The sequence below is a fragment of the Nerophis lumbriciformis genome, linkage group LG27, assembly GCF_033978685.3.
Source record: "Nerophis lumbriciformis linkage group LG27, RoL_Nlum_v2.1, whole genome shotgun sequence".
Lineage (NCBI taxonomy): Eukaryota > Metazoa > Chordata > Actinopteri > Syngnathiformes > Syngnathidae > Nerophis > Nerophis lumbriciformis.
This window is the reverse complement of record NC_084574.2, coordinates 4,537,501-4,563,767: the sequence shown is the minus strand read 5'-3', so window position 1 is coordinate 4,563,767 and position 26,267 is coordinate 4,537,501. Positions and strand designations below refer to the sequence as shown.

The 26,267-nt window shown below is 40.4% G+C and overlaps 1 protein-coding gene across 7 annotated transcripts in view; it reads left to right on the top strand.

The window, feature by feature from the left end:
- lef1 (lymphoid enhancer-binding factor 1) overlaps positions 1 to 26,267 on the top strand; it is a 184,034-nt gene that overhangs the window by 138,775 nt on the left and 18,992 nt on the right. For 2 of the 7 annotated variants that reach the window (XM_061923019.1, XM_061923015.1), the window contains 4 exons: positions 2,981 to 3,143; positions 6,427 to 6,534; positions 17,492 to 17,540; positions 21,880 to 21,925. In XM_061923019.1, coding sequence (XP_061779003.1) covers positions 2,981 to 3,143; positions 6,427 to 6,534; positions 17,492 to 17,540; positions 21,880 to 21,914 — 355 coding nt within the window. In that variant the 3' untranslated portion in view covers positions 21,915 to 21,925. Of the gene's footprint in view, positions 1 to 2,980; positions 3,144 to 6,426; positions 7,924 to 17,491; positions 17,541 to 21,879; positions 21,926 to 26,267 lie in introns of those variants that run through there. The other 5 variants (XM_061923014.2, XM_061923013.2, XM_061923017.1 and 2 more) reach the window with 4 other exon arrangements.

Genomic DNA, 26,267 nt, shown 5'->3' with positions numbered 1-26,267 from the left:
TGTCTTTTTAAATCCGATGCCACAAGCTTGGCACACTTATCTTTGGGCTATTTCGCCCTTTCCTCTTTGCAGCACCTCTCAAGCTGCGTCAGGTTGGATGGGTTTTTAACAAAGTATTGACCAGATGCTGTAAATACATTATATATATAGTATATACATTTTTTTTTTAGTTTTAATACATTTGCAAAAAAATAGAAAATAAACCTTTTCCATTGTCATTATGTGGTTTTGTCTGTAGAATTTTGAGAACAAAAATGAATTTATTCCATTTTGGAATGAGACTAACATAGCAAAGCGCTGTGAATACTTCCGGATGAACTATAAGTCCCTACATGACCACACTGCAAAAAGTGAGTGTTCATAAACAAGACAAAAAAATAAAAAAATGAGGGGTATTTTATTTGAGCTAAGCAAAATTATCTGCCAATAGAACAAGAAAATTCGGCTTGTCAAGACTTTCCAAAACAAGTAAAATTAGCTAACATAAAAATACCTTAAAATAAGTATATTCTCACTAATAACAAGTGCACTTTTCTTGGTAGAAAAAAAAGAGACCTTTTTGCTCAATATGTTGAAAAATATTCTTAAGTGCTAGTGCCATTATCTTGACATAATGATATGCGCTCGGCATTACATTTCTTGAAACAAGCAAACTTATACTAAAAACTAATTTATTGTTCTTAATGGAAAGGCAACAAGGCAAGCGCTTGTTACTCTCGGGGTCTCCTAGCCGCTCAGGCAAATCATATTGTCTAAAAATGCATTTTTCCATGGATAACATGACATCATCGCGCCAAGTGCGTGCTCTTTCAGTCAATTAGTGCGCATATATACAGCCCGGACCCCGGCCTAAAATTTTTTAATTGTAATTGTGAAGAATTGATCTGAATGTGCATGAACTATTTCTGTTCAAAATAGTTAGAAATGTCACATGTTAAATGTTTAAATATTAACTGTCAATTTACTGTACTGTGCCAACTGTACTACTATATGAGTACGTATGTTCTATTGTTTCATTGAAAATAAAACAGCATTTGGCTGTCATCTGTTTTAATTATGAGACACAATTGTGTCAAAGTCATGATTTTTTTGTTCATGCTTGAAATAAGAAATTATTACTTTGAAAAAGCAGTTTTATACTTGTGAGTGTTGATGACACAGCTTTGCAACACTTGATATTCTAGTTTCAAGCATGTTTTACTCAATATAGGTCATCAAATCTCAGCAACAAGCTGTAATATCTTACTGAGATCATTTAGGACTTAAAACAAGTAAAACACTCTAACATAAAATCTGCTTAGTGAGAAGAATTAACTTCTCAGACAGAAAATAAGCAAATATCACCCTTATTTGAGATATTTCATCTTACTTAGATGTCACTTTTTGCAGTGTAATGATAAGCAGCCACTTCATTAGGTACAAAGAAGGTACACAACATAGTAGTAAAAATACTGTACATATGTCTGGCCAAGTATTACAAACACATTACTGTAAACTGAGCTCTAACAACAATAATAGACAAAAAAAACTAACTAGAAACAGAAATCAACCACATTTTTGTATACCACCAGACACCATCAATTTATTTATTTTTGTATCGTTGTCATTATTTAATTATATTCATTAGTCTTGAAATTATTTAATGTAGCATTACAGCAATTTTTTTAGATGCAAAATTCTAGTTTCAAGCATGTTTTACTCAATATAGGTCATCAAATCTCAGCAACAAGCTGTACCGTATTTTCCGCACCATAAGGCGCCCTGGGTTATAAGCCGCGCCTTCAATGAACGGCATATTTCAAAACTTTGTCCACCTATAAGCCGCCCCGTGTTATAAGCCGCATCTAACTGCGCTAAAGGGAATGTCAAAAAAACAGTCAGATAGGTCAGTCAAACTTTAATAATATATTAAAAACCAGCGTTCTAACAACTCTGTTCACTCCCAAAATGTACGCAAATGTGCAAATGTGCAATCAATAAGCATCAATAACTTAATGTTGCTCGAACGTTAATGTCACAACACACAAAATAAACATAACACTCACTTTCTGAAGTTATTCTTCATTCATAAATCCCTCGAATTCTTCTCCTTCGGTGTCCGAATTAAAAAGTTGGGCGAATACGGGATCCAAAATGGCCGGCTCCGTCTCGTCGCAGTTCTGTGAATCCTGCCTTCCGGAAAGCTCGGACCACAGTTGTGACCGAAATATCCGCCCAGGCATTTACGATCCACTGGCAGATGTTGGCGTATGTCGTCCGGCGCTGTCTCCCTGTCTTAGTGAAGGTGTGTTCGCCTTCGGTCATCCATTGTTCCCACGCCGTTCGCAGTCGTGCTTTAAATGCCCTGTTGACACCAATATCGAGCGGTTGGAGTTCTTTGGTTAAACATTGCCTTAAGTTTAAATTCTGCGTTATACGCGTGTCGCTTAGTAGGAGCCATTTTGTGGTCTTTACAGATGTAAACACACAAATGAAATGAAACGCAATATCCGCGAGCTTCTTCTTCTACGGGGGCGGGTGGTTGCTTACAGTAGAAGAAGAAGCGCTTCCTCTTCTACGGGGAAAAAAGATGGCGGCTGTTTACCGTAGTTGCGAGACCGAAACTTTATGAAAATGAATCTTAATATTAATCCATATATAAAGCGCACCGGGTTATAAGCCGCACTGTCAGCTTTTGAGTAAATTTGTGGTTTTTAGGTGCGGCTTATAGTGCGGAAAATACGGTAATATCTTACTGAGATCATTTAGGAGCAAAACACTTAAAACAAGTAAAACACTCTAACATAAAATCTGCTTAGTGAGAAGAATTATCTTATCAGACAGAAAATAAGCAAATATCACCCTTATTTGACATATTTCATCTTACATAGATTTCACTTTTTGCAGTGCACTTTTGCCCCTGATGTTGCACAACAATTCTACAATTATTCCTTCCGTCATTCTTTCCCCCTCATCTGTGCATTTGTTTCTGGCCCTGCAGGAAGCCCCCGCACGAACAGAGAAAGGAGCAGGAGCCCAAAAGACCGCACATCAAGAAGCCGCTAAACGCCTTCATGCTTTACATGAAAGAGATGCGCGCCAACGTGGTCGCCGAGTGCACGCTGAAAGAGAGCGCCGCTATCAATCAGATCCTGGGACGTAGGGTAGGTCGCCTTTTCGTTTTCGTTTTTGTACCTCGTCTTTTGAGCCAAACCGACACCGGAGTTTATCGTCTTGTTCCTTCCCGTCATGGCCTGGCTGCCCGTCTATAACAGCCATCCAATTTAAATTGGCTTGATGAAAACACGTTGGGATAATAGCACCAGTGTTTGGATATGAAATCCAAGTCAGTGTTATGTGTGAGTAGTAGGGGTGTAACGGTACGTGTGTTTGTATTGAACCGTTTCGGTTCGGTTCGGAGGTGTACCGAACGAGTTTCCACACGGACATATTAAGTAGCGTAACGCACGTTGTGTAAACAATGCACACCGAGGCACAACACACGGCATGCTAGCAGCTAACGGGCTAGGATAGACTGACCATACGTCCTCTTTTCACCGGACATGTCCTCTTTTGCGGGGCTGTCAGGGCGGAGTTTCTTAAATGCCTCAAATGTCCGGCATTTTGAGTTAGGGTTGCGTGTATTTTCAATGTACGTTCAGGGTTAAGAAGGGGTTAAAAACAAAACAAATTGTGAGGGAGGGGCAGAGACAGAGAGAGAGAGAGAGTTATGATAAACGCGCATGCGTTGCCAGGCTCTGCTTTTTATCCATAGATTTATCACATTTAATTTTTTATTATCTATAGCAGGGGTGTCAAAAGTGTGCCCCGGAGGCCATTTGCGGCCCACAGCTAATTAGATTAGATTAGATTAGATTTATTGGTCCCCTTGGGGAAATTCATTGTCACTGCCGTACATTTAAACACTAGACATTACACATCACACAAAAAAAAAAAATAACAAAAAGACATCATACATGACTAACACACATTTATGTTTTAAAGGCTCATTCTAAAAATACTATTAAAATAAACAAAAACATAACAAAAGTGAAATAAAAAATCTTAAAGGTTAAATGTCATTTAGAAAAAGTTGCAATGTTGACTAATAAAACAAAGCTGTTTTTTTTTTCTTTCAAACTGTCATTGCTCAAAACATAATATTGAATCAAAATCAATGTTATTATGAATTATTCAATCCAATCCAATCCACTTTATTTATATAGCACATTTAAACAACAAAAATGTTTCCAAAGTACTGCACAACAAAATTAAAAATAATGAAAATAAACAATATTAAAAACAATACTCAAATATTGTCCTAAGCTCCACCAATGACTGAATAAAAACAAAAAATAAATAAATATAGAACCAATATAAAAACAATATAAAAATAAATATGATTAAAAACTATTTTAAAGGGAAAAACCAATAAAAAAAGTAAATAGAAATCTAAATTTTATTAAAAAAAACACAGAGGACAACAGACAACTGACATAGTGTTAAAAGCCAAAGAATAAAAGTGGGTCTTAAGACGAGACTTAAAATACTCCACTGTGGGAGCAGTTTGAACATGGAGGGGCAGAGTGTTCCAGAGCTTAGGGACTACAGAGAAGGCCCCGTCTCCCCTGGATTTAAGTCTGGTCTTGGGCACCACGAGCTGGAGCTGGCTCTTGGACCTCAGAGCGCACATATGAGTGTAAGTTTGGATGAGGTCCGAGATATACTGAGGTGCCAGTCCATGTAAAGCTTTAAAAACAAACAGCAAGGTTTTAAAATCAATTCTAAAATGAACAGGGAGCCAGTGCAAACTCTGAAGAATTGGGGTTATACGCTGGCGTCTCCTGGCCCCTGTTAAAAGTCGTGCTGCCGCGTTCTGGACTAACTGCAACCGGGAGAGAGCTTTTTGACTAATGCCAGCATAAAGTGCATTGCAGTAGTCCAGGCCACTTGAAATAAAAGCATGCGCGACTTGTTCAAAAAGGTTAAAAGATAAAAACGGTTTTACCTTTACTAAAAGACGAAGATGATAAAAACACGATTTTAAAACGCCATTGACTTGTTTGTCAAGTTTAAAATCACTGTCTAAGGCTGGTGACTTTGGGACGCACATCATTTTGCAATGGTCCCAAGTCAGTGAGGGTCGGACCAAAAACTGAAATTTCCGTTTTTCCCTCATTCATTATTAAAAGATTCTGGGCTAACCAAGCCTTGACGTGGCATAGACAGTTGAGAAGGGGTGTCAGGGGGCCGTGGCCTTTTGAAATTGGCATATAAATTTGGCAGTTCCATTCAATTATTGACCTATCCAAGGTTCCGATTACTTCACATCAATTATTCCACTAAGAAAAATATTTTTGGTGGAAGATTTTGCAAATTTGGTAATTAAATAGCCCAAAAATGTATATTTTGTTGTTTTCTTACTGTACCGAAAATGAACCGAACCGAAATTTTTGTGTACCGTTACACCCCTAGTATTAATGTAAGTATAGGAAAATATAGGTTAGGATTAGGGTTAGGGTTAGGGTTAAGGTTAGGGTTAGGGTTAGGGTTAAGATTAGGGTTAGGGTAAAAAAAAATTTTTAAAGTTAAAAAAAGTTACAAAAATTTAAAAAAAAGTTTAACATTTTTAAATAAAAAATTAAAAAAATTAAAAAAATAAAATGCAATTAAAAAAAATATTAAAATTTTTAAAAAAAATTAAAAAAATTAAAAAAATTAAAATTAAAAAAAAAATTAAAATTTAAAAAATAAAATAAAATTAAAAAAAAAATTGAAAATTAAAAAAAAAAAAATTGAAAAAAAATAAAATTAAAAAAAAATAATTTTTTTAAAATTTAAAAAAAAAATCACAATTTTTTTTTTACATTTCAAAATGTTTACAAAAATTAATAAAAAAAAAAAAAAGTTGTAAAAAATAAAATACAATTAAAAAAAAAAAAAAAAATTTAAATTTTTTTTTTTTAAATTTAAAAAAATTAAAATTAAAAAAAAAAAATAATTAAAAAAAAATAATAATTAAAAAAAATTAAATTTGAAAAAAAATAATTTTTTTTTAATTTAAAATTTTTTTTTTTAAAAATCACTTTTTTTTTTTTTTTACATTTAAAAATGTTTACAAAAATTAAATCAAAAAAAAAAAAGTTTTAAAAAAATTAAAAATTAAAATACATTTTTTTAAGTTAAAACATGATTTTCAAGGTAAAAAATGATTTTCAAGGTAAAATATGATTTTCTAGGTAAAAAAAAAAAATTCTGTATATTTTGTTGTTTTCTTACTGTACCGAAAATGAACCGAACCGTGACCTCTAAACCGATGTACGTACCGAACCGGAATTTTTGTGTACCGTCACACCCCTAGTGATAATCTTTTCATCATGTTTCTCTGCACCAAGACGTCTTGTAAGAAACTGACAAATGTCCAATCTCTCCTGTGCTGTAAAACAGTGGCACGCTTTATCTCGGGAAGAGCAAGCTAAGTATTATGAGTTAGCCCGCAAGGAACGGCAGCTCCACATGCAGCTCTACCCTGGCTGGTCTGCTCGAGACAACTATGTAAGTACCAACAGTACAGATCTGCAGCGGTGCGTGTGCAGGTGTGTGTGTGAGAGAGAAAGAGACACTAGTTCTTTCAAAAAGCCTCACAATACTCACACAATAGTCCTCTCTGCATGCTTAATGGGCTCCATTTGGGGGACTCTTTGTTTCAGCCTAATGTGTAATTCATGTCGTCCATGCTGTCATATCCACATAGAGATAGATTGTAGCATCTTTTTTTTTTATCACCCTGCTAATGATTACACCAGTGTTTGATGTGTTCTTTTTAATAGCAAAGGAACTGTTTGCTGCATTGTACGTTCATCCGCAGAAACCTTTGCCTCCTGCAGCTGCCTGCTTTGTCTTTCCAGATGTAGCATAGCATAGTGATGCCATGTGTGTGTGTGTGTGTGTGTGTGTGTGAGACATTTCTGCGACAGAGTGAGCACCAGCTTTTATTAAAAGTGTGGCTCCGGCACTCACGTTCACTCCACCACCAAAAAGTGCTTTGTGGTGTTTATCTGCCTCCCCTCGGACATCCACGCCATCCCTCCCTCTTCCTGCCTCCACCTGCTCCCGCCGCCAGAGAAATGTCTCGCTGAGAGGAAGACGCTATCGCAGCCGTGTTTCCTCTTTCATTCTTCCAATTAAAAGCTGCTTTATTTAGTTATTGTTTTACCCCCCAATGAATTCTGAGGACAACGTCTTCCCATAGGAAATAGCAGAAATCAAAATAATCAGTTCCAGAGCCACGATAAACATTTATCAACTTTTCCAGCAAAGTCACACTTTACAAGTGTAAAAATACTTGCTATAAACTATGAATAGATAAAACTTCTGACCCCCTAATAACTGAAATATAGCGGTTAAGGAAGGCCAGCTGATGGCCACACTGCAAAAAGTCAGTGTTCAAAAACAAGAAAAAAATACAAAAATGAGGGGTATTTTATTTGAACTAAGCAAAATTATCTGCCAATAGAACAAGAAAATTCGGCTTGTCAAGACTTTCCAAAACAAGTAAAATTAAAGCTGCAAGCAGCGTTGGTCGGGCCCGCGTATTTGGCAGGTGCTAGTCCTAAGTGTCCCAATACTTTTGTCCAGTTTTAGTCCCAAGTGTCCCAATACTTTTGGCAAGTTGTAGTCCTAAGTGTCCCAATACTTTTGGCAAGTTGTAGTCCCAAGTGTCCCAATACTTTTGTCCAGTTTTCGGCCTAAGTATCCCAATACTTTTGTCCAGTGGTAGTTATAAGTGTCCCAATACTTTTGTCTACTTTTAGTCCTAAGTGTCCCAATACTTTTGTCTAGTGTACCTACCTTGTCTGCATTGTGTGGGCACGTTGGTGCTTCCTGCTTTTAAGCAGCCATCTTAAAAAAACAGCAGCATCAGCACAGCGGTTCTTTGAAGGCTCATAAAATCAAAACCGGAGCAGTTAGAAAAATTATTTCGATAACTTTTATTTGGAAGGGTTCAATCCCTCTCCTGTGTTAGTTTGAAGCTGAAACGACAAACGCGCTCAGAGGAGATAATGTTTGAAGAGAAGCGACCGGTTTATAAAATAAATTTGTTTTGAAGGGGAAATTGCAAACTTCCTGTTGATTTTTGCTGGGGGTTGTCAATATATGAAATGTAGGTCTAAGTGAGACCTACATAGAGGTTTTTGTTTCATGTCTCTCCGACCTTCCCAGTGGGAGTTACAGGCAGTTTTGTCATTTTTTTCTTCCGAGGAGCAGTTTTTTCTGTGTTTTATTCAAAAATTGCGGTAGAGCGCATTTGTGAGATTTGGGGTTAGGTTTTTTTATTAGATCGCAATTTCTGCTAGTCCTGATGTGTGCGTTCAGTTTGGTGAGTTTTGAAGCATGTTAAGGGGGTCAAATTACAGCTCAAAGAGGCAAAAGTGACTGTTTTTAGTACTTTTTTGTCTTGAAGGGGGAATTGCCAACTTCCTGTTGATTTTTGCCCGAGAATATACTATTATGAAATCTAGGTCTAAGTCAGACCTACATAAAAGGTTTTTGTTTCATGTCTCTCCGACCTTCCTAGTGGGAGTTACAGGCAGTCTAGTTCAGCAGCTTACTTGCTGAACCCCCCAATTTTCCCGTGAGACGTCCGGATTTCAGTGTCTCTCGCAGAATACTACCGGGATTAATATTCACCGATTTTCACCATTACGCCTATAATAAGGGTGTGCCATGATGGTACAACATTTGGCACCCTCTACAATCAACAATACAATATACATCTTTTGCTTGCACACGTACGTGACAGCAAGGCATACTTGGTCAACAGCCACACAGGTTACACTGACGGTGATCATATAAAACAACTTTAACACTCTTACTAATAATGCGCCACACTTTGAACCAAAACCAAACAAGAATGACAAACACATTTCGGAGAGAACATCTGCACCTTAACACAACATAAACACAACAGAACAAACACCCAGAACCCCATGCAGCCCTGACTCTTCCGGGCTACATTATACACCCCTGCTACCACCAAACCCCGCCCCCACCCCAACCCTGCTCCCTCACACATCAACCCCCCCTCGTCTTCTGATGGATTTATTACAATCTTTGCAAGCTGGGTAACGTTTGCTGTGGTCTGTAACAACATGACACACAAACAACCATCAGAAATGCAGCCAATATTACATACAGATAATGTGTCATGAGACATGCAAATATAAATCAAATACACAGAGGACATAAGTAAAGGAAATTAAATTAACTCAATATGTCTACAAACGAGGCATAATGATGCAATATGTACATACAGCTAGCCTAAATAGCATGTTAGCATGGATTATTAGCACTCCTCGCAAGTCAATAACATCAACAAAGCTCACCTTTGTGCATTCACGCACAGCATAAAACGTTTGGTGGACAAAATGAGACAAAGGAGTGGCATAAAACACGTCTTTCTGTGGCAGCGTCGGAGAAAATTGTACATGTAAACAAGCTACCGTATTTTTCGGACTATAAGTCGCATTTTTTTTTCATAGTTTGGCCGGGGGTGCGACTTATACTCAGGAGCGACTTATGTGTGAAATGATTAACACATTATGATATTATTTATCTCCTTCACGTAAGAGACTAGACGTATAAGATTTCATGGGATTTAGCGATTAGGAGTGACAGATTGTTTGGTAAACGTATAGCATGTTCTATATGTTATAGTTATTTGAATGACTCTTACCATAATATGTTACGTTAACATACCAGTTGGTTATTTATGCCTCATATAACGTACACTTATTCAGCCTGTTGTTCACTATTCCTTATTTATTTTAAATTGTATAATGTATCCCGGAAAAGTTAGGGCTGCATGGGATTCTGGGTATTTGTCCTGTTGTGTTTATGTTGTGTTACGGTGCAGATTTTCTCCCGAAATTTGTTTGTCATTCTTGTTTTGGTGTGGGTTCACAGTGTGGCGCATTATTAGTAAGAGTGTTAAAAGTAGTTTTTTTTAATACCGCCACCGTCAGTGTGACCTGTGTGGTTGTTGAGCAAGTATGCCTTGCTGTCACCTATGCGAGCAATTATTTTAATAATTAAATATGGTCATTTTAAATGAATTATTATGATAATTTAAAATGAAGTGGGTGCTATATGCTTCAAAATATAATGAATAAAATGCTAAAGTTGTTGATAAACAAGCAATTATTTTAATAATTAAATATGGTCATTTTAAATGAATTATTATGATAATTTAAAATGAAGTGGGTGCTATATGCTTCAAAATATAATGAATAAAATGCTAAAGTTGTTGATAAACAAGCAATTATTTTAATAATTAAATATGGTCATTTTAAATGAATTATTATGATAATTTAAAATGAAGTGGGTGCTATATGCTTCAAAATATAATGAATAAAATGCTAAAGTTGTTGATAAACAAGCAATTATTTTAATAATTAAATATGGTCATTTTAAATGAATTATTATGATAATTTAAAATGAAGTGGGTGCTATATGCTGTACCATCACGGCATGCATGACACTGACAAGCGCCAGCTTTCAAATTCCACATAAAGGTGTGGGCAGCGTGTCTGAGAACCTCTGGTTTATATATAGCACAAAGCAAAAAAAAACAACTTTGTATGCAGTGTTATTTCATTTAAAATTTCAAAAAAAATTTGCGGCTCCCATTGTTTTCTATAATTTGCGAAACTGGTCAAAATGGCTCTTTGACTGGTAAAGGTTGCCGACCCCTGCTCTAACATAAAATCTGCTTAGTGAGAAGAATTATCTTATCAGACAGAAAATAAGCAAATATCACCCTTATTTGACATATTTCATCTTACCGTATTTTCCGCACCATAAGCCGCCCTGGGTTATAAGCCGCACCTTCAATGAACGGCATATTTCAAAACTTTGTCCACCTATAAGCCGCCCCGTGTTATAAGCCGCATCTAACTGCGCTAAAGGAATGTCAAAAAAACAGTCAGATAGGTCAGTCAAACTTTAATAATATATTAAAAACCAGCATGATGTGGGCGCGCATGGAGTCGTATATCAACATGGACGGAGCTGCGTGAAAAAAGCCACTCGGCCTCTTCGCGTAAACTTAAACTTACCTTAACCACTCGCTCATCTTTTCTTCATCCATCCATCCCTTCGAGTTAGCTTTTATGATGACGCCGGCTGGAAAGGTCTCTTTTGGCAAGGTCTTCCTTTTGAATATCACCATGGGTGGAAGTTTCTGGCCATTAGCATGGCAAGCTAGAACCACAGTGAAGGATGACTTCTCATTCCCTGTGGTGCGAATATTCACCGTACGTGCTCCCGTTGTATCCACAGTGCGGTTCACAGGAATATCAAAAGTCAGTGGAACCTCGTCCATGTTGATAATGTTCTCTGGCCGGATCTTTTTTCCAGCTATCTTGTTTTTACAATATGCACGGAAAGTAGCCAGCTTTTCTTGAAAGTCTTTAGGCAGTTGCTGTGAAATAGTAGTCCGTGTGCGGATGGAGAGATTGCGTCTTTTCATGAACCGGAAACCTGTCGCTTAGTAGGAGCCATTTTGTGGTCTTTACAGATGTAAACACACAAAGGAAATGAAACGTAATATCCGCGCGCTTCTTCTTCTTCTACCGGGGCGGGTGGTTGCTTACAGTAGAAGAAGAAGCGCTTCCTCTTCTATGGGGGCGGGTGCTTACCTTGGCGGTTGCTTGGCGTAGAAGAAGAAACGCTTCCTCTTCTACGGGGAAAAAAAATAGCGGCTGTTTACCGTAGTTGCGAGACCTAAACTTTATGAAAATGAATCTTAATATTAATCCATATATAAAGCGCACCGGGTTATAAGCCGCACTGTCAGCTTTTGAGTAAATTTGTGGTTTTTAGGTGCGGCTAATAGTGCGGAAAATACGGTACCTAGATTTCACTTTTTGCAGTGTGACACCCGTGCTTCAGATGCAAACTTGTGAAGTTGTTCCGCCTCCGAGGATTCGTGCGACTTTAGAAGCATACTTTTCCAGAACCTTCTGTTCAAACTCCACCTTGAAGCTTCCACTATACATGAGCGTGTGAGCTCGTGGGAAGAAGCATCTCTGTGTTTGCTGTGTGCTGCAGATTAACTCATGAATAAGTGGATTAGCAGACTTTGCAGCAGGAAACCAAAGTGCTCATTTTTTACTACAGCCACTATACCAGCGCCTATCTATACCTACATATATATATATATATATATATATATATATACAGTACATGTTCATATATATATACTCCCTCCTTGAAACCCCTGGGGGGGTTTATAGTAAGCCATAAATCCTCGCAAGCACCTCTCCGCAAAGCAAAGAGGAGCTCTTGGTCGTCATTGAGCTTAATTAGAGTGAGCATTTTTAATTGCGCTCTATGCTAATATGTCATTAAAAGAGGGTGACTTCAAAGGACGCAAAGTGGACAAGATGACAGGGCCCATGTTCACAATGTGGACAAAAGTCTTGGGACATCTTAGGTAGGCCTACTATATTCTATTTTCATTTTAACAATAGTGCCCAAAATCTAGCCTTGAAGCTGTAATTTTATTTGTAAAAGTGCTTTTAATAAGCCCGACTGGGATCAAACACACCTTATTTGGATGTCATTGGCTTTAAGGTACCAGTAGAGTGGTACCTTAAACATCGCGTGGACATCGGGGGCGGTACCTCTGGATTGGCAGACCGGGGTGGTGGTTCCTCTCTTTAAGAAGGAGAACCGGAGGGTGTGTTCCAACTATCGTGGGATCACACTCCTCAGCCTTCCCGGTAAGGTCTATTCAGGTGTACTGGAGAGGAGGCTACGCCGGATAGTCGAACCTCGGATTCAGGAGGAACAGTGTGGTTTTCGTCCTGGTCGTGGAACTGTGGACCAGCTCTATACTCTCGGCAGGGTCCTTGAGGGTGCATGGGAGTTTGCCCAACCAGTCTACATGTGCTTTGTGGACTTGGAGAAGGCATTCGACCGTGTACCCCGGGAAGTCCTGTGGGGAGTGCTCAGAGAGTATGGGGTAACGGACTGTCTTATTGTGGCAGTTCGCTCCCTGTATGATCAGTGTCAGAGCTTGGTCCGCATTGCCGGCAGTAAGTCGGACACGTTTCCAGTGAGGGTTGGACTCCGCCAAGGCTGCCCTTTGTCACCGATTCTGTTCATAACCTTTATGGACAGAATTTCTAGGCGCAGTCAAGGCGTTGAGGGGATCTGGTTTGGTGGCTGCAGGATTAGGTCTCTGCTATTTGCAGATGATGTGGTCCTGATGGCTTCATCTGGCCAGGATCTTCAGCTCTCACTGGATCGGTTCGCAGCCGAGTGTGAAGCGACTGGGATGGGAATCAGCACCTCCAAGTCCGAGTCCATGGTTCTCGCCCAGAAAAGGGTGGAGTGCCATCTCCGGGTTGGGGAGGAGATCTTGCCCCAAGTGGAGGAGTTCAAGTACCTCGGAGTCTTGTTCACGAGTGAGGGAAGAGTGGATCGTGAGATCGACAGGCGGATCGGTGCGGCGTCTTCAGTAATGCGGACGCTGTATCGATCCGTTGTGGTGAAGAAGGAGCTGAGCCGGAAGGCAAAGCTCTCGATTTACCGGTCGATCTACATTCCCATCCTCAACTATGGTCATGAGCTTTGGGTTATGACCGAAAGGACAAGATCACGGGTACAAGCGGCCGAAATGAGTTTCCTCCGCCGAGTGGCGGGGCTCTCCCTTAGAGATAGGGTGAGAAGCTCTGTCATCCGGGAGGAGCTCAAAGTAAAGCCGCTGCTCCTCCACATGGAGAGGAGCCAGATGAGGTGGTTCGGGCATCTGGTCAGGATGCCACCCGAACGCCTCCCTAGGAAGGTGTTTCGGGCACGTCCGACCGGTAGGAGGCCACGAGGAAGACCCAGGACACGTTGGGAAGACTATGTCTCCCGGCTGGCCTGGGAACGCCTCGGGATCCCCCGGGAGGAGCTGGACGAAGTGGCTGGGGAGAGGGAAGTCTGGGTTTCCCTGCTTAAGCTGCTGCCCCCGCGACCCGACCTCGGATAAGCGGAAGAAGATGGATGGATGGATAGAGTGGAAAAACAAGTTGCTTCTATATTGAAGCTATTATCATAAACGTCTGTTTTATGACAGCAAAAGACTTCTAAAGTTTGCGAGTACCGTATTTTTCGGACTATAAGTCGCAGTTTTTTTTCATAGTTTGGCCGGGGGTGCGACTTATACTCAGGAGCGACTTATGTGTGAAATGATTAACGCATTATAATATTATTGATCTCATTCACGTAAGAGACTAGACGTATAAGATTTCATGGGATTTAGCGATTAGGAGTGACAGATTGTTTGGTAAACGTATAGCATGTTCTATATGTTATAGTTATTTGAATGACTCTTACCATAATATGTTACGTTAACATACCAGTTGGTTATTTATGCCTCATATAATGTACACTTATTCAGCCTGTTGTTCACTATTCTTTATTTATTAGGGCCCGCATGGCCCATTGCATAAGGACTCCCAAAGGGAGTCCTTATGCAATGGGACATAAGGACTTATTGAATTTGTAAGGTTTTATTATTCTTTATTCTTCCGCCGCCACTTTAAACTGTAATTTGACCCACTTAACATGCTTCAAAACTCACCATATTTGACCCACACATCAGGACCTGCGAAAATTGCCCTTTTAAAAAAAAAACAACCCACAAAACTCAAAATTGCGCTCTAGCGCCCCCTACGGGAAAAAAAAAAACTAGACTGCCTGTAACTCCCACTAGGAAGGTCGGAGAGACATGAAACAAAAACCTTTATGTAGGTGTGACTTAGACCTAGATTTCATAATAGTATATTCTCGGGCAAAAATCAACAGGAAGTTGGCAATTCCCCCTTCAAGACAAAAAAGTACTAAAAACAGTCACTTTTGCCTCTTTGAGCTGTAATTTGACTCCCTTAACATGCTTCAAAACTCACTAAACTGAACACACACATCAGGACTGGCAAAAATTGCGATCTAATGAAAAAACCTAACCCCAAATCTCAAAATTGTGCTCTAGCGCAATTTTTTAATGAAACGCACAAAAAACTGCTCCTCGGATGAAAAAACTGACAAAACTGCCTGTAAGTCTCCCTGGGAAGGTCGGAGAGACATGAAACAAAAACCTCTATGTAGGTCTCACTTAGACCTACATTTCATAAATTGCTAACCCCCAGCAAAAATCAACAGGAAGTTTGCTATTCCCCCTTCAAAACACATCTTTTGTAAAAACCGGTCACCTTCCTCTGAGCGCGTTTGTCGTTTCGGCTTCAAACTAACACAGGAGAGAGATTAAACCCTTGTGTATAAAATAACAGAACAGTTTTTTAATACCTGCTCCGGTTTTGATTTTATGACCCTTCAAAGAGCCGCTGCGCTGATGCTGCTGCGCTACTGTTTTTTTAAGATGGCTGCTTAAAAGCAGGAAGCACCAACGTGCCCACACAATGCAGACAAGGTAGGTACACTAGACAAAAGTCTTGGGACACTTCAGACTAAAAGTAGACAAAAGTATTGGGACACTTAGGACTAGCACCTGCCAAATACGCGGGCCCGACCAATGCTGCTTGTTTTAAATTGCCTTTCAAATGTCTATTCTTGCTGTTGGCTTTTATCAAATACATTTCCCCAAAAAATGCGACTTATACTCCAGTGCGACTTATATATGTTTTTTTCCTTCTTTATTATGCATTATGCGGTGCGGCTTATACTCCGGAGCGACTTATACTCCGAAAAATACGGTAAATAGATATGATCTAAATAGTATCAATCTCTCGGAGATTCCCGATACATTTAGAGGAAGCCAACTAGAGATCCTTTCCCCATTAACGACAATGCTAATCAAGCAGACTTTGTGAGCGCCAACAACGGTTTCTTTGATGATCCACAACCTTATATTTTTGCACCTGAACACAGGGAGGATGAGCAATAAGTTTTAAAAAGCCGAGGAGGAAACGGATGCAACTTTATTGAAACATTTTAGCATCGCATCAGCAGCATTGCTAGGTGTGTAACATACAAACTAACTAGGGATGTCCAATAATTTCGGCCGATAAATGCTTTAAAATGTAATATCGGAAATTATCGGTATCGGTTTCAAAATTATCGGTATCGGTTTCAAAAAGTAAAGTTTATGACATTTTAAAACACCGCTGTGTACACGGACGTAGGGAGAAGTACAGAGCGCCAATAAACCTTAAAGGCACTGTCTTTGCGTGCCGGCTTTTCACACACCAGTGAATGCAATTCATACTTGGTAAACAGCCATACAGGTCACACTGAGGGTGGCCGTATAAACAAGTTTAACACTGTTACAAATATGCGCCACACTGTGAACCCACACCAAACAAGAATGACAAACACATTTCGGGAGAACATCCGCATCGTAACACAACAGAACAAATACCCAGAATCCCTTGCAGCACTAACTCTTTCGGGACGCTACAATATAAACCCCGCCCCACCTCAACCTCCTCATAGTCTCTCTCAGGGAGAGCATGTCCCAAACTCCAAGCTGCTGTTTGGATAGATAGATAGATAGTACTTTATTGATTCCTTCAGGAGAGTTCCCTCAGGAAAATTTTTATTCCAGCAGCAGTGTACAGAATTGAGATCGAATTTAAAAAGTAAAAAGTAAATAATGGGGGTATAATGGAAACAGAATAGAAAAATATTACAATAAGAATAAAAATAAAAAGCAACAATGAGAATAAAAATATAACAGTAAAATAAGAATATAACAAGAGAAACTAGGCAGTAGGGACCATGTTATGAAAAAGTATTGCACTGTTATTGTTTTGAGGCATGTTAAAAAAAATAATGCACTTTGTGACTTCAATAATAAATATGGCAGTGCCATGTTGGCATTTTTTTTCCATAACTTGAGTTGATTTATTTTGGAAAACCTTGTTACATTGTTTAATGCATCACAACAAAATTAGGCATAATAATGTGTTCATTCCACCACTGTATATATCGGTATCGGTTGATATCGGTATCGGTAATTAAGAGTTGGACAATATCGGAATATCGGTAAAAAAAGCCATTATCGGACATCTCTAACTAAAAGTCAAATTGTGTTTCCACTCTACTAGTAGGCCTACTTTTTTTTTTGACATACTGTATACAGTCCAGAAATACAATATAAACAAATGTTTACACTCTACTGGTACTTTAATGGCACCATGAATTTATTAGGTGGACCTCGACTTAAACAAGTTGACAAACTTATTGGGGTGTTACCATTTAGTGGTCAATTGTACGGAATATATTCATGTCTGCTTAGTACCTCACAATTCCCGCCGGGTTGACCCGTGCACTTCCTCTCAGCGTTGGCACTTGGCGGCGGGTTTCCGGAGTGCGGGGGCGTGTCGGTGCGATGTCCAGCAGGGGATGAGTGAACATGGCAGTCAGCAGCAGGATATCAGGGTGGTCTAGTGAGCGTGAGTGCTGGAGCCACACTTTATGCGTTCCTCTGTATATTTCTTAGGGAAAGAAGAAGAAGCGGAAGCGGGAGAAGATGCAGGAGTCGGCCACGGGTGAGTTCCTGCGGCTTTTCTCATCACCGAGAAGTAGAATTAGACTTCCTTGTTGTGTCCGCTCTCCCTCCTATCCCCATACATATATACATACATATATATATACAGGTAAAAGCCAGTAAATTAGAATATTTTGAAAAACTTGATTTATTTCAGTAATTGCATTCAAAAGGTGTAACTTGTACATTATATTTATTCATTGCACACAGACTGATGCATTCAAATGTTTATTTCATTTAATTTTGATGATTTGAAGTGGCAACAAATGAAAATCCAAAATTCCGTGTGTCACAAAATTAGAATATTACTTAAGGCTAATACAAAAAAGGGATTTATAGAAATGTTGGCCAACTGAAAAGTATGAAAATGAAAAATATGAGCATGTACAATACTCAATACTTGGTTGGAGCTCCTTTTGCCTCAATTACTGCGTTAATGCGGCGTGGCATGGAGTCGATGAGTTTCTGGCACTGCTCAGGTGTTATGAGAGCCCAGGTTGCTCTGATAGTGGCCTTCAACTCTTCTGCGTTTTTGGGTCTGGCATTCTGCATCTTCCTTTTCACAATACCCCACAGATTTTCTATGGGACTAAGGTCAGGGGAGTTGGCGGGCCAATTTAGAACAGAAATACCATGGTCCGTAAACCAGGCACGGGTAGATTTTGCGCTGTGTGCAGGCGCCAAGTCCTGTTGGAACTTGAAATCTCCATCTCCATAGAGCAGGTCAGCAGCAGGAAGCATGAAGTGCTCTAAAACTTGCTGGTAGACGGCTGCGTTGACCCTGGATCTCAGGAAACAGAGTGGACCGACACCAGCAGATGACATGGCACCCCAAACCATCACTGATGGTGGAAACTTTACACTAGACTTCAGGCAACGTGGATCCTGTGCCTCTCCTGTCTTCCTCCAGACTCTGGGACCTCGATTTCCAAAGGAAATGCAAACCAAACCAACCCAAACCATCAGTGATGGTTTGGGGTGCCATGTCATCTGCTGGTGTCGGTCCACTCTGTTTCCTGAGATCCAGGGTCAACGCAGCCGTCTACCAGCAAGTTTTAGAGCACTTCATGCTTCCTGCTGCTGACCTGCTCTATGGAGATGGAGATTTCAAGTTCCAACAGGACTTGGCGCCTGCACACAGCGCAAAATCTACCCGTGCCTGGTTTACGGACCATGGTATTTCTGTTCTAAATTGGCCCGCCAACTCCCCTGACCTTAGCCCCATAGAAAATCTGTGGGGTATTGTGAAAAGGAAGATGCAGAATGCCAGACCCAAAAACGCAGAAGAGTTGAAGGCCACTATCAGAGCAACCTGGGCTCTCATAACACCTGAGCAGTGCCAGAAACTCATCGACTCCATGCCACGCCGCATTAACGCAGTAATTGAGGCAAAAGGAGCTCCAACCAAGTATTGAGTATTGTACATGCTCATATTTTTCATTTTCATACTTTTCAGTTGGCCAACATTTCTAAAAATCCCTTTTTTGTATTAGCCTTAAGTAATATTCTAATTTTGTGACACACGGAATTTTGGATTTTCATTTGTTGCCACTTCAAATCATCAAAATTAAATGAAATAAACATTTGAATGCATCAGTCTGTGTGCAATGAATAAATATAATGTACAAGTTACACCTTTTGAATGCAATTACTGAAATAAATCAAGTTTTTCAAAATATTCTAATTTACTGGCTTTTACCTGTATATATATGTGTGTGTGTGTTACACCTACTTTTGGGATTAGTCTGTCCATTCTTTTGCTGCTGTAAGCTTTGCACTGTTTGTTTGCCTGCTTGCTCTACATTTGTGCTGACCTCAAGCCTCCTTTTCCACAACTCTGCCTCTAATCCATGGACAAGAACATCTTACGTTACATGTCTAGTTGTCTCGTGCAGTGGAACCTCCAAAAGACGACCGCAGTCTGCTCCACTTACACTTTCCCCCCATGAAAGTCATTCATAGTTAAAATGATCTGTTCCACAGTCAAACCGACAACTTCACATGTTTTAAATACGTTTTTTAAAATATTATGAGTATGGAAATCAACGCAGGTTTCTGATCATTTTGTTCTTTATTATTACTGTAGACAAAGTTTATACCATATTTTTCGGATTATAAATCGCTCCGGAGTATAAGTCGCACCAGCCGAAAATGCATAATAAAGAAGGAAAAAAAACATATATAAGTCGCACTGGAGTATAAGTCGCATTTTTGGGGGAAATGTATTTGATAAAAGCCAACAGCAAGAATAGACATTTGAAAGGCAATTTAAAATAAATCAAGAATAGTGAACAACAGGCTGAATAAGTGTACCAGTGACGTGCGGTGAGGTTGATGGCTGGTGAGGCACTGACTTCATCACAGTCAGATTTACAAACATATGAACCCTAAAGAGTATCTTATTCACCATTTGATTGGCAGCAGTTAACGGGTTATGTTTAAAAGCTCATACCAGCATTCTTCCCTGCTTGGCACTCAGCATCAAGGCTTGGAATTGGGGGTTAAATCACCAAAAATGATTCCCAGGCGCGGCGCCGCTGCTGCCCACTGCTCCCCTCACCTCCCAGGGGGTGAACAAGGGGATGGGTCAAATGCAGAGGACAAATTTCACCACACCTAGTGTGTGTGTGACAATCATTGGTACTTTAACTTGACTTTAACTTTACACATACAAACTGTAGCACACAAAAAAGCACATTTAATAAAAAAAACTTTATTATTGTCTTAATTTTACTTAGAAATTAAGTCCATGTGCCGCAACTAAAGCCCTCACTTAAACTTTCCACGTGCAAGTTTGAATCTATTTAAAAAAGTGTAACCGAGGGTTTATAAATGTCGCCTATACTGTATGAAACTACAAAATAACAAACAAGGAGGCTCCAGTTTACACGAGGACCACTTTATTTACCTTCTTTCAAAAACCTCCGCAACGTGACATCACTTCCGCTCTTAGCGCCTTCAAAATAAGAGCTCAAGGCATATACTGTATAACAGCGCATAACAGGAACTTAACATCACAAAGAGGAAAGCCCATGAAAATAGGTTACAAAAGTTATTTAATAAGAAGCCAAAAAGTGCAAAAACAATAATGTTCGTGTTGGAGGAGTTGTGAATTAGGTACACCTGCAGTCTGCAGGTGTACCTAATGTTGTGTCCCTGCAGTCATTCACAACTCCTCCAACACCAACATTATTGTTTTTGCACTTTTTGGCTTCTTATGAAATAATTTTTTAAAATAGATTCAATCTTGCACGTGGAAAGTTTAAGTGTGGGCTTTAGTTGATATAACAATTCTACGGCGGGGGTGCAGGAGGCGAGCCTTAGCCAGTGCGTCTTTTGCAGCCGTTTTATGATCGCTCAGCACAAGAAATACGTTACACACATACAGTTGTTGACAAAATACACTGTACATTATATACCTCAGCTAACTAAACTATGGAAATGTATAATATAGTTCATATAGCAATACAGTCTCACTGCACAGCAGACCAGCAGTTAGCCGAGTCATTGCGCAATCCATGTTGCGGCACTGAGTGACGTGCCTCAACTGGCTGCTGTTCACCGCACCGTCTTTCTCAGTATTTGAATGGCAAATGTGAAAATTCAGCGATTTTGAATACAAATAATCTAAAACTGGTGAAATTTAATGGAAAATAACTTTATAGTATAATCACTGGATACATATAACAATTTAATTTTTTGTTTTTCTTTTTACATTTTCTTTCTTTTCATGATGGCAGGTGAGGCCCCGCCTCACCTGCCTCTAGTGACTGCACGTCACTGAAGTGTACGTTATATGAGGCATAAATAAGCAACTGGTATGTTAACGTAACATATTATGGTAAGAGTCATTCAAATAACTATAACATATAGAACATGCTATACGTTTACCAAACAATCTGTCACTCCTAATCGCTAAATCCCATGAAATCTTATACGTCTAGTCTCTTACGTGAATGAGATAAATAGTATTATTGGATATTTTAAACTAATGTGTTAATCATTTCACACATAAGTCGCTCCTGAGTATAAGTCGCACCCCCGGCCAAAAGTTTAAAAAATTGCGATTTATAGTCCGAAAAATACGGTAATAGCCGATAAAAATGTGTCAAACTGGTAAAGTGCGGGAAACAGAAAAGATAAAAGTTTTGGTTCGTTGGGTTTTTGACATGTTTGTGTTTACTTTCCTGAAAATATTTTGTTCAAATTTTAAATTCTCACAACTTTGGAGGTTCCACTGTAATGTCTGCTCTTTGAAATGCCGAAGGGACAGCTTAAAAATGTTTACTGTCCGAAAAAAAAAATCTTCTTTTTAAGAAAAAAAATTCCGTTTTCTGCAGGTACAGGCCAGAGAATGAAAACAGCCTACATCTGAGACAAAAAATGGTAAGACACGCCCCCTTCTACTTCCACACTAGAAGTGTCTTTATAAAACACAGACTAATCCTAAAATGGTCCATAGTCATAGTGTGTGTGTGTGTGAGGCCACGCCCCCTCCAGCTCCATGCGGACCTGAGTCCGCTTTCCCACAGTATAAAGAACGTCTACAGTAAAGCAGTCCGTCTGCCGTAAACAGCAATGTTGTGACACTCTTAAACAGGACAATACTGCCATCTAGTGCATTTGATGAAAGCACTTTTGTGTGTGCCACACATCAATGCATCATCAGAGAGGGCGTTCAGCATGGTTAGAAAGATAGTGACAGAGAATAGAACAAGGATGGACAATTCAACCCTTAACTCAACAATGAGTAGATGAGTGTTATGTGTGTGTATATGTGTAAATAAATGAACACTGAAATTCAAGTATTTATTTTATTTATATATATATATATATACCGTATTTTCCGCACCATAAGGCGCCCTGGGTTATAAGCCGCGCCTTCAATGAACGGCATATTTCAAAACTTTGTCCACCTATAAGCCGCCCCGTGTTGTAAGCCGCATCTAACTGCGCTAAAGGAATGTCAAAAAAACAGTCAGATAGGTCAGTCAAACTTTAATAATATATTAAAAACCAGCGTTCTAACAACTCTGTTCACTCCCAAAATGTATGCAAATGTGCAATCACAAACATACGTATATCAACATGGACAGAGCTGCGTGAAAAAAGCCACCCGGCCTCTTCGCGTAAACTTAAACTTACCTTAACCACTCGCTCATCTTTTCTTCATCCATCCATCCCTTCGAGTTAGCTTTTATGATGACGCCGGCTGGAAAGGTCTCTTTTGGCAAGGTCTTCCTTTTGAATATCACCATGGGTGGAAGTTTCTGGCCATTAGCATGGCAAGCTAGAACCACAGTGAAGGATGACTTCTCATTCCCTGTGGTGCGAATATTCACCGTACGTGCTCCCGTTGTATCCACAGTGCGGTTCACAGGAATATCAGTTGCTGTGAAATAGTAATCCGTGTGCGGATGGAGAGATTGCGTCTTTTCATGAACCGGATCCCGGTCGCTTGGTAGGAGCCATTTTGTGGTCTTTACAGATGTAAACACACAAAGGAAATGAAACGTACGGTGATATCCGCGCGCTTTTTCTTCTTCTACGCGGGCGGGTGGTTGCTTACAGTAGAAGAAGAAGCGCTTCCTGTTCTATGGGGGGCGGGTGCTTACCTTGGCGGTTGCTTGCGTAGAAGAAGAAGCGCTTCCTGTTCTACCGGGAAAAAAGATGGCGGCTGTTTACCGAAGTTGCGAGACCGAAACTTTATGAAAATGAATCTTAATATTTATCCATATATAAAGCGCACCGGGTTATAAGGTGCACTGTCAGCTTTTGAGAAAATTTGTGGTTTTTAGGTGCGCCTTATAGTGCGGAAAATACGGTGTATATATATATATATATGAAATACTTGACTTGGTGAATTCTAGCTGTAAATATACTCCTCCCCTCTTAACCACGCCCCCAACCACGCCCCCCGCACCCACCCCCACCCCCCACCTCCCGAAATTGGAGGTCTCAAGGTTGGCAAGTATGGTGTGTGTGTGGTGGATAATGGATGAAGTGTTTCCACATTGAAGAAGAGGCAGCTTTTAGATGGGCCTTGCTGCGTATGTATGTATGTATGTATGTATGTATATGCATATGGTGTTGGTGTGTGGATGTTTTGGCAGGATTTTAACGAGCTGCTTTGCCTTAATAAGATTTCATGGTGTCTATTATGCCTCCACCACAAAAGGTGTGTCGTCAATGTATTGATTGAGATGATGTCAATCACCTGTGCCTAAAAAGGAGCATTATTTGGCAACTCTATTTGCACGTTTTCTTCCCCCCTTGTGAGAGGATTTTCTTGTGTGTGTGTGCTAGCATCCTGTTATTCCACCCCCTCTGAAAAAAAGCCGGTCAGATGTGACAAATCTGCTCTTGTGTCAAAAAACGGCCGCACAATGGCGATCGATTCATGACCCGGTGGCTCCCGGGATTGTGCCGCTTTTCTTTTCTCCGACCTTCTTTCGCCACAGTCAGCTTTTCAAAGCACTTTATCTGTGATGCCATCATTAGCCGTGCATAGCCGCAGTGGGATGGACACCCTGGCTGATTCTCAGTGACAGCCTTAAACTAATATGCATAATACCGACAATTTATGCAGATCCCCACAGAGCTGGATTGAGGTTAGCCACGTTTAGACGCCTCCTACAAAAATACATCTTTAAATGAAGCCGTTTGTTTGTTTTCTGTGCAGCTCCTCTACCTCCGACATACTCTCCTTTGTAACACCGACTTGAGGGTAAGGTCTGGTAATGAGGAGAATAGTTTCTTGTTGATGCTAACCATCATTTCATCATACAAAGCTGTATTACTGCGACTTTCTTTGTAGCTCATTTCTTAGTTTTTATGTATTTCTGTTGTGCAAGGTGGAGGTTATCATCAACAACTGGTGGGGGGAGCAACTGTTGTGCATGTGCCAAAGTGAGCATAACGTCGGCTTGGACTTTGTGTATTAATTAGGGGTTTAACGGTACGTGTATTTGTATTAGAGATGCGCGGTTTGCGGGCACAACCGCGGAGTCCACGGATTATCCGCGGATCGGGCGGATGAAATTAAAAAAAATTAGATTTTATCCGCGGGTCGGGTCAGGCGGTTGAAATTAAAAAAAAATTAGATTTTAAATAGATTCAGGCGGGTGGCAGTTAAACCAATTGGGAAATATATATACATAGTTAAATGTTGTTACCCACATACGAAAAACGAGCAGGCACCTGCAGCATATGCCACAACAGAAGAAAAAAAAAAAAAAGAGATGGACACTTTTACGGAGCGGAGGGCCCCACCGGAAGCCGTAGCTGAGGCGATCCGCGAGAAGGGCCCGACGCACGTCCAGGGTCACCACCGCACCGACACCCCGCCTCGTCCGCCTTCGCCGCGGCCGGCGTCACGCGCAGCAGGTAAGCAGCTTACCTGCCCGCCACCCCCGTGGCCGGGGGCTCGTAACAGGGGTCACTCCGCGCGCTCCGCCCGCGCAGCTTACCTGCCCGCCACCCCTGTTGCCGGGGGCGCGTAACAGGGGTCACTCCGCGCGCAGTGCGCTCACGAAAGGGGTGGGGCTCACCCTGGTTGATATAGACAGCAGGACGGTGGCCATGGAAGTCGGAACCCGCTAAGGAGTGTGTAACAACCCACCTGCCGAATCAACTAGCCCTGAAAATGGATGGCGCTGGAGCGTCGGGCCCATACCCGGCCGTCGCCGGCTTGGAGGTGCGCTCAGCGCGGCTCCCATATGATTGCGCACTGGTGTGCGTCTGGGTCGTGACAGCGTGGCACGCGAATGTCTGTGCTGCATTGGATCAGTCTCCTTTCTTTAACAGGCAAAAGCTTTATAACCTCACTAATGCCTTGCATCGTCTATATTAGATATATAACAACGGGCGGATGCGGTTTTGATCAAATGTTACATCGGGTGGATGGCGGATGGTTGACGACTTTCTGATGCGGTTGCGGATGAAATAATTGCCTATCCGCGCATCTCTAATTTGTATTGAACCGTTTCAGTACGGGGGTTTCGGTTCGGTCATGTAGTCAGTGCTTAGCATTTATCAGGTAAGCATCAGGCAGCGGACTCTCCCCAAATGATAATAAACACCTCCCAGTCAACTACTAGTAACATCACTATGAGCCCGATGACCTTCTAGAAATATAAAAGGCAGCTCAGCTCGCTCGCAGTCCTGGCTTGAGGTGAAGGCGCGTAACGTTAGCTCATTTTGCAGTATGTGTGTGTGTGTGTGTTACGGACAGCAAAGCCCTGTCTGTCTGTTATTTCACTTTACCTTTTTCTGTGTTGATTGAGCTGTGTTGAAGCAGCAAAAAAGGACATTATGTTAAATGAAGAGTTTCTGTCTCTGATAGTTGATATAATAATGTAAGTGCATCATTAAGCCTACATGAACTCCATGGTGTTCAGGGATGAATAGTCTCTCCTATTGCTATTGTACCATTTTTCCAGCTATAGTTACTTTAATCATTAGTAATGCAGCAGCCTAGTTTTGAATGGCAGGGTCCCTGCTATCACATGTTGATAAAAATATAACATTTACATAATAAAAATCAACTACAGGCTTCCCAAATGCTGTAATAAATTAAGCATGATGAGTTGACTTGAAACTGTTTAATGTTTAGTCATTTTATTTAATCTGAGCAACAACTTGAGGCAGTTTAATGTTGATTAACGTGGGCAGAACTATTATAGTGTTCCCAATGTTAAAAGGATAAAGCCATTGTTTACACATTTTG